The sequence below is a fragment of the Polypterus senegalus genome, chromosome 14, assembly GCF_016835505.1.
Source record: "Polypterus senegalus isolate Bchr_013 chromosome 14, ASM1683550v1, whole genome shotgun sequence".
NCBI lineage: Eukaryota > Metazoa > Chordata > Cladistia > Polypteriformes > Polypteridae > Polypterus > Polypterus senegalus.
In genome coordinates, this window is record NC_053167.1 from 65,702,465 (window position 1) to 65,716,686 (window position 14,222).

The window sequence follows — 14,222 nt, forward strand, 5'->3', positions numbered from 1 at the left end:
TTCGCTGCGTAAAGAGTTAACTTTTTTGCTCTTTTGTGTTTATCTTGCCCTTCATTATGGCTCCAAAACGATCTGCTCCTGCTACTGCTTCAGGGTCTGTGCCCAAGCGCCAATGGAAGATGTTAATGATTGCCGAAAAGGTAAACGTTTTGGATCTGTTGAAGGAAGGAAAAAGCTACACCACTGTAGGACGCCATTACAGCATCAATGAGGCTACGATTCTTTTTATTTAAAAAGTAGGAAAGGAATATAAGATCTACGGCCGCAGTGTCCTTTTAACCAGGGTGCAAAATGAGTTGTAAGTGGATGTAATAAGGCAGTAGTCTGGATGGAATCTGCTTTAGGGATTTGGATTGAAGACTGCCAGAAGAACAACAATGGCGGTGCTACACAGTTGCCTAAAGTGGCTCCTTTAGATGGGCTGTAACACTCTCCTTTGTTGTGCAGTAAAATTAAACTCATCGTTATCGGACAAGTCATCGTGTCATTGTTGGTGAGTAACCATAATTAATTTTCTACTTACAGTACTTAGTACATGTACGTATGTTTAGTGTTACTGTACACACATTTACTGTATACAATTTTTCTTGCATTGTACGTATTTATTGCTGGTGGCCTGTCTATCGTAATGGCTGTAACATATGTGATATCGAAGACACTTGATATCTTTAAAATAATATTTAGGTTTTACTGTATATAAACAGTGTGTTTACATACATAATTTCAATTAATCTTGCCTAATATCTAAGAGAATACAACGGAATTATGCTGTATAACTGTGCAGGGAATATTTATAAACAGTGTGGGAGAGTTTATAAGGGCTTAAAATATATAAAAATAACCATACAAACATATGGTTTCTACTTTGCGGATTTTCATCTAATGCGTGGAGGTCTGGAATGCAACCCCCGCGATCGAGGAGGGATTACTGTATTTGCAAAAGATATTTTAAAACAGTATAATCCGCTGGTGCAACAACCAGTTTTCCTATCATGAAACTTTATGGGCTCAGGTCAGGGATGTAAAAAAGGGATGGGTGTTATTTACTTCAGAGCACATGATGGACTAACCACATTTTGTTAATTGAGGAGAATCCCTGACACATTTCTAGTATTCATTGTTAAAACAGGTAATCATCCAGATTTAAATGCACTGATTGATAGCAATCAATCCAAAAATCCATGAGGAGAACATGCAAAACTTGTGCAAACCCTACTGCTGTGAGACAGGAATGAAAGCTCTGTGCTATTATCAGTGTTAAAACATCTGGACTAAACTTACTAAAATTTATGATGATTAATACTAACTGTATACTTATAATGTTTGCTCATTTCTTCCTCAATAGCTGTTACTAGATGACCAAATTACGTATGTGCATGACAGTGCTAGTGTTTCTTCCTCTTTCCTCTTTTCTTCCTGAGCTGCTTCACTCCTTGCTCATGCCAATGAGCTATTTTTTTAACCAGCATTTTATAAAGATTATCATTACTTTCAATGGAACATATGTTTTGGCTGAAGCAGCTTGAAAACTTTAGCAAACAGGAGTTTTCTAAAATGCTCACTGCTAAAATGCATATATATGAATAGATGAATAGAGTCATTGAAAAGACTGGCAAGTAAATTTACAAGCAGTTCAGGAGCATTCTAATCTAGTGCTAAAATATAGGAACAATGCTTAGGTGTCAATGGCCTGTACTCTGAATCCCTGAAAGCAGCTGTTACATTTTCCTAATTTTAACAAAATTCCTTAAAAGTAAATTTTAAATAGTGACAAAAAGTAATATGCTCACTGATGCAAGTTATACCCTAATGCCTATATAATGCCTATATAGCCACAGGATCTTGAACACTAGCCAAGTCTTTTTTGTGGGCCTTGATCTTTTCTAATTACACCCTCTCATTAGTAAGCTATTTTACTTTTATTCATGTGTTGTTTATAAACAGTTGTATTCGCACTTTGATTATTTTACCATAGAGGTAAATACATATCTGTTGTTCGTACCTATGAAAAAATAAATATGTGTATAGAAATATTTTTGTATTTTATCCATTTTGACTGATGAGTAGCAAGTGGTCAGAGGCTAAAAACCATCCCTGATGGGGGGCTTGTTCATCGCTAAATTAATGTCAAGTCATGTTGGGTAGCATGAACTGGTACAGTGCGTTGCCGCACCCACTACACGACAAAACAACTCGGGATCCCGGTTTGCAACCCCCCAGGCAGACGCACGGTCCAGTCCCACCTTCCAGAAATGACCCTCTATCTGTTGCAGCCAGGTGTTACGTGGGCGAACCCTTGGCCTGGTCCAGCCTGGTCCTCAACAATGAGGATCTTACGAACAGATCACCCTCTGGGAAACGCGCCACATGGCCGTAGCGCCGTAGCTGATACTCCCTCATAATTCAGATAATGTGCCTCATTCAGGACTCCATGAGCAACCGCTCATTCGACACAAAGTCTAACCATTGGTACCCAAGGATTTTCTGGAGAGACACAGTACCAAAGGAGTCTAGTCTTCATCTCAGGTCACTGGATAGTGTCTATGTCTCGCAACCATATAGCATACAGGAAGCACCAGGACTCTAAAGACTTGGACCTTCGTCCTTTTGCATAGATATCGGGAGTGCCACACACCTCTTTCCAGCGACCCCATGACTCCCCATGCTCTCCCAATTCGTCTACTGACTTCACAAGAAGTCACCAGAGACATGAATGTCACTGTCAAGGTAAGTATACCTCTCAACAAGGTCAACACTCTCTCCGCAAACAGACACACTGCTGATGGCTGTGCCCAAGAGGTTATTAAAGTCCCGGATCTTGGTTTTTATCCAGGACACTCGCAAGCCCAGACACTCCTCTCTCAGTCTCTTGAGCGCCATGATCAGAGCCTTTATTGACTCTGCAAAGATCACAGCATCATCAGCAATGTCAAGATCTGTGAATCTTTCTTCACCAACAGATGCCCCACAGCCACTGGACCCCATGACCTTGCCCAATACCCAGCCCATACAATTATTGAACAGAGTAGGTGCACGAACACACCCCTGATGAACCCCAGAATCGACTGAGAAAAACGCAGAGGTCCTGCCTCCACTCTGCACAGCACTCACAGTACCATTGTAAGGCCGGCCATGATTTCCAGCAACCTTGAGGGGATCCCGTAAACCCTCAGGATGTTCCACAGGGCAGCTTGATCAACTGAGTTGAACGCTTTGAGAAAATCGACAAAGGCTGCAAAGAAACTCTGCCGATATTCACGTTTGTGCTCCATGAGAACCCTCAGTGCCAGGATGCGGTCAATGGCAGACATCTTAGGCGTAAAACCAGACTGTTCCAGTTGCTGATAGGTGAGAAAGTGATCATGTTTCCTATTGAGGACGACCCTAGCAAGGACCTTACCCGGCACTGACAGCAGTGCTATCTCCCTGTAGTTGCTGCAATCTAGGTGATCACCCTTCCCTTTTCAGATAGGGACGACAAGTCCCGTTTTCCAGTCAGTTGGGATGATGCCAGTCTCCCAAATGGAAGCAAAGATTGCTTGCAATGCCAGGAGGACAGCCTTACCACCAGCCTGGAGAAGTTCACCCCGGATACCACAGATCACTGAAGCCTTCCCCCAAAGGCTGGTTCAACACTTGTGCAATCTCAGTGAGACTGGGTGGTTCACAGCTAATCAGAGGATCAGCCTTAAGAACCATGGATCCAGGGATATCCAACGTCCTAGCCGGAGGATCAGCTTTGAGCAGCTGCTCAAAGTAGCCAGCCCAGTAGGTCACAACTGCAGTGTCATCCGTAAGGACTGTTCCATCAGCCGCCATGACTGCAACTCTCCGAGAAACAGATTCAGAATCGAAGCATTACGCACATCTGAATCGCTAAATTATGTGTTATAAATTTTATTTAATTTGTTTAGATTGCTTCATGTTTTATTTTTTAGGAGACTTTTCATGATTTATTTTTAAAATTTATTTATAGAGTAATAAAGGACATAGTTTGAGTTTAGACTTATGCTATTTCTTTGGGTAGGTGCACCAAGGTGATACTTAGGTAATTTGTCAGTTATAACCAAAGGTGTTCTACTACAAAAAAACAAACTCTCTCGCTTCACTATAAACTACAATAAAAAATAGCTGAATTCATTATATTATTGTCTTATATTTTGAGGTCTACATTTTTTTCTGAGATTTATACCAAGTGACCTGACATCTACTAATCGACATTTTATAGCGAGAGGCACTATTCTCATTTTGTTAATAAAGTCAACCAATAAAATCAGAGAAAGACACAGCATAATGGCACTAAACACTAAACCCTGGAACCATATTGTAACAGAGAAATAATGTGGAGTTGCATGGGAGTAGGCTATACTGTACTTAAAGTAAATGGTCTACATTTTTTTAACAGAACCATTACTAACTTTATTTTGTCCATTTTAAAAATACTTTATTATTTAATTAATCCATATCAAGGCTTAATTTACTCTTACCAAGGCAGCCATACTCCTGTCCCAGGCAATTTATAAAACAATGACATTACTTTACCTGCAGTGTTTCTAAGATTTACCTGGCTGTGATCAGCACTCTCCTCTGACTGTTTCCCAAAATTATCTTCAGCAATTCTGTCATAAGTGTGGTCTCTCACTGGATGCTGGTTTATGCTAAAAATAATTATTCCTTTTGTTAACACATGTGTAGCAGCTGACTTGTCAAAAGCCACAATTAACAGTGAAATAACACCATATTATTTCAGTTATTTAAAAAAAATGGAAAAAATTCATTTAGCGAAACCATTAACTTTTAAATGCATTATTACTGAAAATGCACATGCAGAGTATAAGGGGAGACCAGAGGGGACTGGCGAATATGTTGCACAGAACTACAGTGTTAGCGCAGCTGTCTCATAGTAAGGAGTCCAGGGGTATCTCCCAGGGTGCTTCCTGTGTGGAATTTGCATGTGGGTCTGTGTGGGTTTGTTTCAGTTTCCTCCCTTAGTCAAAACATACGCATGTTAGGGTAACTGGTGATGCTAACTCGTCCACAGATGAAGTGTGTGTTCACCCTGCAAATGCCTGGCACTTGGTCCAGGGATTGTTCCTATATGTGCCTGTTGTAGATTTAAAGGGTGCATGGATAGATCAAGAAAATGTTTATTTTACCACAATTAAAATACACAGACAAATGTAGAAAGCAATATTTTCTGTAACTTAAATATCATTAACAATATTTATGTACTTTTCATAATTTCAGACTTGTAAATGTGTCAATGTGAGACTTACATTATATTGTAAATACAAAATTTAAACAATCAACCATATTTAACATGGGATATGATATAAATATGTAGCAGAACAGCTGAAATTAAAAAATGCAGCCATTTTTTAAGGTTTGTGTTGAAAGCATTGCATATATGAACATTGCATGAATCCTTTTATTACACTAACGTATGCCACTGATTGGAAATGACTTCTTCAGTGTAATGTTTGTCATTTTTAAGGATGAGGTTGAATGCTCAACAGAGTAGAAATCAGCAAGAATAGCTGCCAAGATCAAATGTTTGATACGAAGACCTGCACAGTATGTGTCTGAGCCCTCGTGCATGCTGAAACTTAAGGGAATACATGATTCATTTTAAAGCAGACAGAAAAAGAAAACGGCTGTAATGGAAGTCTTACGCAAGGATTCAGGTGAACAGAGGGAAAGAGGTTAGAGAAAGAAAGGGAGAGAGTGAGGAAGTGTGATTTGGTGTGCTTATAGTGGTATGTTATTTGCAAAGTGAAAATGTCACAGGATTACTAAATTATTTTTGTTTAGTTTTTAAAATTGTGTTCACCCTGCATTCATTCTTCTGTAGTATTTAGTTACTTAATTATTTCTAAAATGTCTTATATCTTGACCTGCTATATATACTGTAAACACTTATGCATGTGCACACTCACACACCCACACACATAATAAGAAATGTATTATTCTATTATACTACTGAACTACTAAGGAGGCAAAAAACTGATAAGGCCTAAGCAACAACAGTAATAACTATGTCAAGTATCTTACCTTAGTGGCTCCAGCTCCATATATGAGAAGTGCGTCTTGTCCTGTCTATGTCTGACTTCTTCATATGTTTCCTGGTTGTTATCTGTGTATTCTTGATATTGGGAAGCATAATTCCATCTCTCAGCATCTGAGTAATATGGATTAACCAATTAAACTTCATGTAACACAATAAATGGTGAACCTCAGTCAAATGTATCGTACATCAAAAAGTTCAACATTTTAGATTCAAAACAATTGTTCAAATATTAGGGCAGAGGCAGACTGAGTGATTTTCTCCATCATAAGGTACTATACAAGGCAAACAAAAGGTTGGTGTGCATTTGTATTGCAATATGTTTCACTCACTAGTTGCAACTAAGTATTCTACAGTAGGTGTCTGGATGTATATGGATGCTGGGAGGTGTACTGAAAGCCTGTGAGCTTTATGTGTGCAACACAATAGCAAAATTAACCAATAAAATTACACTTGTCTCCTTCCTGTACCAGAAATATGATTGAACCTCATTTTCCTTCTTGATAGACAACCAATTTCAGACATTATTGCATCAATAAAGGTTTACTGACCATGCTGTGCTTTTGTTCGGACAATTTTACAAAACTCAAGTAAAGGAAATTGTAAACTATATTTTTCAAATTGTAGTATGATACTCAGAATGACATTGAAAGCTAGTAGGCCACTGGTAGAATACATTGCTTAAAGAGAATGAAGTAAAAAGATCAGTTTGAGCTAAACGTGGACATAAATAAATACGCTATGGCTAACATTACATAAAAGCTTACTTTCTTTTGTATTGTAGTTTTGTTTGTTTTATAAAGTGTGCTATTGTAGTGGTACTACAATAGAAAATCATAATGAAGGGATATGCTGTTACTTCATGCGCCTTTAAGCTAAATGGTCACTAGCCAAACTTGTTTTGAATTATATTTTGTTACCGTTTATGTTTTTTCTTTAAAACCAATTATTTTTTGCACTTTCAAAACACTTCCATTGGAGCTATATTTAAGCAACAATTCATGAAAATAACTAGTAAATATTTTTAATTATTTAGGAACACTAAAATGTAGTTTTATCATTATGTAACATCATTAATACCTCCATATGCATATGGCATCCTGTGATATTCTCTATCATAACTTGCATGATTGCTTCTTAACTCCAAAGCTTCGTAATAATTAGCTCTTTGTCTAAAAACACAGAAAACAAATGTAGATATTACAGTAGGAAACATAAGAAAAATGAGGTGTTAATATCTTTTAAAAGCATCTCTCTGCTTTGAGCAATAGGTATTGCTAACATAATAAAGACAAAGAGAACCAGAGAACATTTTTAGAAAGCAGCTAAGTATAGCATGCTCTTTTTCAGGGCAACACCTGACTAGATATTCTAGGTGCAAGGCAGTGTAGCCCAGAAATAAAAGAGACTTTACAGTAGTTGACTCATCTCCACTTACCAATATTATCAAAAAGACAACAGTGTGCAGCGACATGGAACAAAATGTGGACAAATGTAAACAAATTAACGCACATGGATGGAGGAATAAATGAAGAATAAAAGTATCATATGAAATGGTCAAAGAGTAAAAATGTGATAAAAAATGAAACTAGTCTATAAAAAATTATTTACTCGATTATATTATATATATATATATATATATATATATATATATATATGTGTGTGTGTGTGTGTGTGTGTGTGTGTGTGTGTGGAAGTGATGGTCTCCGATACAGTTTGCATAGTTGTAGCTAGAAATCCAGCTTGTGAGGAAATGAGTCACATATCTTAAAATAGCTTTTATAGGGTGGGGTGAGGTTGCAATCGGGGTTGGGGTTGATTATTACATAGGGGTGTTCTACAAATCTTTTTGTAATTATTTGAATTTTCTTCTTTTTAAGTCTGCATATGCTGGGTTCAAGTCCTTGTGTCTGTTAATGGAGTTTTCATTAGAGAGCCACGATTCAGCCAGATCTCTGGCACTCTCTGTATTGGCCCTGAATTTTATTTTCACAGTGTCCCAGTTTAACATGTGTCAGGTGGATATTGAATGTTTAAATCAGAGACCATAGGTCTTTTCTTTCTGATGGTATTGTAATGTTCCTGTATATGTGTTGTGAGATTTTTAGATATTTGTTCCACTTATACTGCTGGGCATGCACTTCATGGAATGCTGTAAACTGTGTTTCTTGTCTCTGTGGTGAATTTTTTGCTTTTGGCTTTGAAAAAGACAGCCTGTAAAGTATTTACCAGTTTGTATGCTATCTTGATCCCAGGTCAGGACAGGACAAATGCTGTACTTTCTGACATGCCAAAGTGATAAGGGAGGGTGTGGTAGGGGACCAAGTGATTGCTGAGGTCTGGGGTGTCTCCATTTTTTAATAAATGTCCTGGGGTTGCTGTTTGATGTGAACAGACAAAAAAATGTCCATACAACCTTCTCCCCACCCCACCCCTTCATCTGCTATGTATTGCCTTTGATTCCTGCATGTCTAATCATTTTCCTCTGATATGACACCTGGTCGATTGTTGAAAGCTTAGGAATAAAAAACATTTTAAGATATGTGACTCATTTTCCCTCTTTGAGGATATATATATGAAAAAGGAATGAAAGAGGAGAGAGGCAAATTGATTTATCTGGAAAAAAAAAAAAAAAATTACTAATACATGGTTTAAGACTGAAAAAAGAAGAAGATACAAATGGACTAAGCCAGGAGACACAGGATGAATTTCAGATTGAGTATATTTTGGTAAGACAGTGTTATAGAAATAGAATAAAGAACACACACAGTTGTTTACAATAGCCAATGAAGCTAACAATGAAGATAACAAACACTGAGGATGCTAAAAAGAGTACTAGCTTGTTGTACCTGTAGCCAAAAATGGTCACCCTGAGTGGAAGTGATGCCAGGGCTTATTTTAACTGATATTTTTTTGTATTTAGTTCCCTTTTACAGTAGGATGGTTGGGAATGATGTCAGATTTTAGGTGCAAAGTATTACAACAGAGTATTCTTTCAGTAGGTGATAATGCATCTCACCTGGAAAAAGTACTATTTTCAGGCATCTCTGTAAAGTGGTCAGTTTTTGAAGATGGTCTTCTTGTGGTGTTAATTCCATAATTGTGTCTGGGTATTGGACTGCTGATATAGTGCATCATCCTAGGATCATATTGTGCCCATGTCCTGCTCCTTGTATCTGCGTCAGTGTAGTAGACATCCCTGGGCTGCTCAGGCATTGGTAATGACCTTCCATTGTAATAGACATCCCAAGAGAAAGGCCTGCCAAAATAGTGGGGGTTCCCTGTGTAGTGTGACGGAGTGTGTGACCTTTGGTTATGCCACAGATGATCTCTTGGATCCATGTCAGTTTTCCTTTGTTCTCATTTAGGTAGGGTTTATTGGAATATCATCAATCTGAAACATACCTGTTTACAAAATTTGAAAAATAATCAAAACTCATTAACTAGATACAAATTAATATACCTTTCAGAAGATATTCAGTCACAATCATTCATTCTACTTTTTAATTCAACTTGATAGAAAAAGAAAATCAAGACACAAAGGAGAAAGAATTAAAACAACAACAGATGCATGAAGTCAAGCTTAAAAAACCAAAATAAAATAATTTGAATTAGTCACTTTATCTATACTGCAAAGCATTTTCATATCCATTCCTACAATTTAAGCTCAAGAGGAGCTGCTATTCATTTTGACACCTGTGAGGGCAAGTTGAGAATAATTCCCAGATAGAACGATTAGCCACACTAGTTAAAGTGAAACAAGGCAAATAAGGAGAAAGCAGAAAAAATACATTTAAAAATAGGAAAGGAGTAAATTAAACATAGAGTGCCCTGCCTATTAAGAACAGAAGGTGGATTTGAGGCCCAGTATATGAGAGAAACCTCAGACCTAAGAAGAGAATACATTTTAGATGTTTGGGAAGAAGTTCATAAAGGCACTAGGGTGAAGTGTCTCTGTAACATGAACTTTTGGGCAACTAATGTGGACTTAAAGGGGCCCTAAAGTTTGGTGAATAAGCGTAAGGACTGTCTCTATTAAAAATACTTAAAAAATTACAACAAGCAGAATACAACCATGCTCAAGACCGTTATCAAAGTGAGGGGATTAGTGGATGACTGCTACTCATGAGCAGAGAGGAAATCTGCAAGAAATGGGAGTTGAATTCTGAAATAAAAGCATTACAAAACACATAATGGAGGAACCTAAATATTTAAAATAAAGCAGGAGCTTTTAGAGGCTTGGTGCAAGCTAGCAACATTACCTGTCCTTTCTGCTTCCATGTCATGGTTCAGCTATGGCCTGTGGATTCTGCAGCCATGACATATAAAATATCTATAATGAAGTGATGTGCAAAGAAAAGTATATTAGGTGCTTTTTTTACACTCATGTAAATGCAGCGTGTTGGCATCCAGCTGCCAGAAATAAAATGTTCCATTCTGGTTAGGATGAGTCAGTGAAGGAGGAACGACAGTTACTAGGGTGTTTATAGATTGCAATAGGCAGCCAGCTACAAAATGTGCTTATTCTGCTAGAAATCAAACAAGCTGGTATTCATTTAAATATGTTAAGCAAACAAAACTGTCAACATTCAACCAACTACATGCAATGAGCTATTGGAAGACATCAGACATTCAAACAGAAATAAGTAACAAAGATGAAAGAAAACCAATCAGTCCATTTATTCACTAGAATATCCAGTTCAGGATCTCAGAGGACCAATGCCTATCCTGGCCACAGTAGTCATTGACCATAAACCAATCCTGGTATGCATATACAATCACCCACACTCACTCATATAAAGCAAATTAATTCCATTAATGAGTAAAAACAAACAAAGCAAATTACAAAAGTGATAAACCTGTGATACATTTACTTCACTTTGGATGTTAGGGACAGATCAGAAAAGGCAGACTTAAAGTAAGTCAAGTGATTGAAAAAGACTAGTCAATTCAGACATTAAAAGTGTTCTAGGGTGCAGGTAGCATCAATTAAGTCACTTACAAACTGAAGCAAAAAGTCACAGGGAGCAAAGATTAATTCTGGTAAGCCTTGGGCTCAAGACAAGAACAAGCATTGGCCACACAGCCAGTTAATCATGGTGCACATGCTCACAGACATTCACTCAGGGACATTTTAGAGCCATTGGTTAACCTAATATGCAATGATCTGGTAAACATGGAGTACACAGTGAAATCTTGCATGAACACAGGGAATCTGCAAACCCAACACAAGAGAAAGTAGTAATTCAGGTTGGGGAAATTGTGTGTGTCACTCTTCACATTTCCAGCATTACTTTAACTCAAGAATTGGGGGACAAAACACATTTAGCCTATGGGAGACAACCAATGTGATTTCAGCTTTGGCTCTGGAATTCACAGCACCACTTGGCTTCTGCTCCCACATCACAAACATCAATCACAGTCAATTCCACTTTGCAGCACAGAAGCAGAATGCAAGGTGGCACAAAAACTTGGAATTCTGCATTCTGGTTCTTGAGCATTTAAAACACTGTGGACATTGTTCATATTTCCATAGGCCAGAGATAATCCAGGAGTAAAAAGAGTGTGTGAAGGATGAGGCTAGTACAGTCAGATATGCATAAATTCAACATCCACCATTGCAACTACATAAGCAATCCAACCTCTGTTCCTGTAATAATTTTTCTCTTTTGTCAAGAGAAACTTTTGAAAGTCAGTTAACAGAACATTACTAAAAAAGACAAACAAAACTGGAAATTTTCATTAGTTACTTCAAGTTATTTACATTATATACACAGTTCAAATTAAATTGTCTGATGTTTAAATTGAACTGTAGAAGCATCAACTAATTGAAAACAACTGCAGTCCACATTCACTCAAAGGTGTCTTTCTTGACACACCCATTCCAAGACATCTGTTTTGTTTTCCAATGCATTTCATTTTTCATTACAAAAGATAGCATATATACGACCGATGCTATAACTTAATAAAGCAAATTTTATACAGATGAAGAAAAGACATAAAAAGCTGACCGAGGTACAGAACTTAACTCTTTGGTGTCCTATTGACCATCACACAGTGCGAAGTAGCTGATAGTTCGACTGTGGGGATGGGGGTCTCGACCTCAGATTCTGGGATTCAAGTGTACCCTTTTAATAGATGTTAATGGAATTTGTTGTTTACTTACATACATAATTCATCCCTGCTCTCATTTTTCTACATTTTCTGGTGGCAAATCACCAGAATGTTTCATATAATTGAATGATATTAGCATTCCCTCTGTCTTTCCTTTTTGTTTCCTATATTTTTATTGCATTTTCCATTAGTAAGTTATAGCACTATTTTTTCTTTTGTCTCAAATATAAGTAAATTTGGGATTGAATTCTCATGTTATTACTACATGCACTCCAAACTTCAATAGATCAAAATAGATTTAATTTCAATAGATGGTGCACCACAAACATCAATATACAGTACATAGAGCAAAATGATGGAATATAAATTTGCGTAACTGTCTAAAAACTATAAATATTACATAACCACTTGAAGACAAATGAATCTTTTATGACATGAGCTATGAATCATATGAGGAGAAATTAACTACTCATAACTTTCAAAAAAAAAAAAAAAACTCAGGTAAGAGCTGAATTGCTTTAAAAAGATGAACTTGAAACAACATTTCATGGTAAATTTTGCTGCCCTCACTTTCTTATGTGATCATCCTTACTTTCTTATACTAACCAAACAAATACACATACACTCATTTTCTATGTTTCTGAAAACAGTTTGCAGTTGCTTTTACTGGGCTTATGCCAGCAACATCAGCCCAATGGCAGGAGTTAAGCAAGGACTGAGTGCCAGCGTACCACAAGGAACACTCTCACAAACTGAGACAATTTGGGCATTCAATTAACCCAACACAGACCTCTGGAGAAATACTTGGACAGAATAAGAAACAGACATAGGGAGAATATCAAAACTCTACAGAGTTAACAGGTTTTGAATACAGGAGGCTAACCAATGTGCCAAATATCAAGTGAACAATAAATTATTTAAAGAGCAGCAGAGCTCACCAACTTCATCCTTGTGCACTAACTTCAGTCAATAAAACGTTTGTTAATAAACTTGAAAATTCTTAATGAAATACTATATTACAACTTGTCAATTTGAATTTCAAACTACAGCCCTAGTCCTACATATTTTTAGAAATTCAGTTTTTGTCATTAATTCATATTTGATATGACACAGTTTTGCTAGATTTGTGCTTTGGCTATAGAATATTCCCCTACTTAATTTTAAATTATTAATTATATGAATAAAAACATGTCACTATCTGTTGTTAACTCAGATTCTTCAGTTCACATTTACTTTTAACAGTATGACTTTGAGGAAAACTAAAAAAGACCATTATCCAAATTATTTCTGGTTTGACCCAAGTACACATTAGCATATTCGAAGTAGGTGGAAGACAAAAAAATTAAATAAAATTAAAAAAAAAAACCTCTCTGATTTATTACAAAGCAAACTTACACAGCTAAGCGTCGTTAGGTATCACATCCAGTTTTCCCACAATGTCAAAGTACAACTTCCACATCGGCAGGCTTTCAAATGACAACAGTCAGTGAACACACGTGTGTTCTTTTGCTTCAGGGTAGCAGCTCTGGCCAAAGTACACCTGCATATTTGTACAGATTAGATATCTTAATTGTTACTTTTAATGAGTCAATATTTTTAGTTTCTTTGCCAAATGTCCTGTTAGAGCTATGGTATCAGTGCATGTTCTGGAAAAAACAGTAAAGTTTTTAACTTCATTTTTTTTCTTTGTACAAGTTTAATATCTGCTGTCTTTCAAAATTATTCTTCTTTAGGTATTTAATCAGAATTATGACTTTCTGTGCCAGTCTTCAGTATTCTTGTACTCTTATTGCCTTTGGTAAATTTAAGGTGTGAACTGCTGTCACCTGTTTGTTTCTCCTCTTTAACAAATTTAAACCTGTATGGTAAGTAATTATGTTATTTATAATGACACACCTTTAGTAAAATGACCTTTTCTCAAGAACAAAGTGCTCCATTTTATTTATAATAAAACAAAAACTGTAGGCACACTCATACGCATAAAAGAATTTATATACAGTATACAGTAACAAAGATATAAACCTGTTCCAGCTTTTTTTTTTTT

The 14,222-nt window shown here is 36.8% G+C and overlaps 1 protein-coding gene across 6 annotated transcripts in view; it reads right to left on the reverse strand.

The window, feature by feature from the left end:
- The window catches only part of sec16b (SEC16 homolog B, endoplasmic reticulum export factor), a 57,313-nt gene that overhangs the window by 41,170 nt on the left and 1,921 nt on the right, over nucleotides 1–14,222 (reverse strand). For 4 of the 6 annotated variants that reach the window (XM_039734697.1, XM_039734701.1, XM_039734699.1 and 1 more), the window contains exons 2-5: nucleotides 9,084–9,469; nucleotides 7,145–7,236; nucleotides 6,052–6,178; nucleotides 4,565–4,658 (exon numbers count right to left, since the gene is read on the reverse strand). In XM_039734697.1, coding sequence (XP_039590631.1) covers nucleotides 4,565–4,658; nucleotides 6,052–6,178; nucleotides 7,145–7,236; nucleotides 9,084–9,406 — 636 coding nt within the window. In that variant the 5' untranslated portion in view covers nucleotides 9,407–9,469. Of the gene's footprint in view, nucleotides 1–4,564; nucleotides 4,659–6,051; nucleotides 6,179–7,144; nucleotides 7,237–9,083; nucleotides 9,470–13,573; nucleotides 13,685–14,222 lie in introns of those variants that run through there. The other 2 variants (XM_039734698.1, XM_039734702.1) reach the window with 2 other exon arrangements.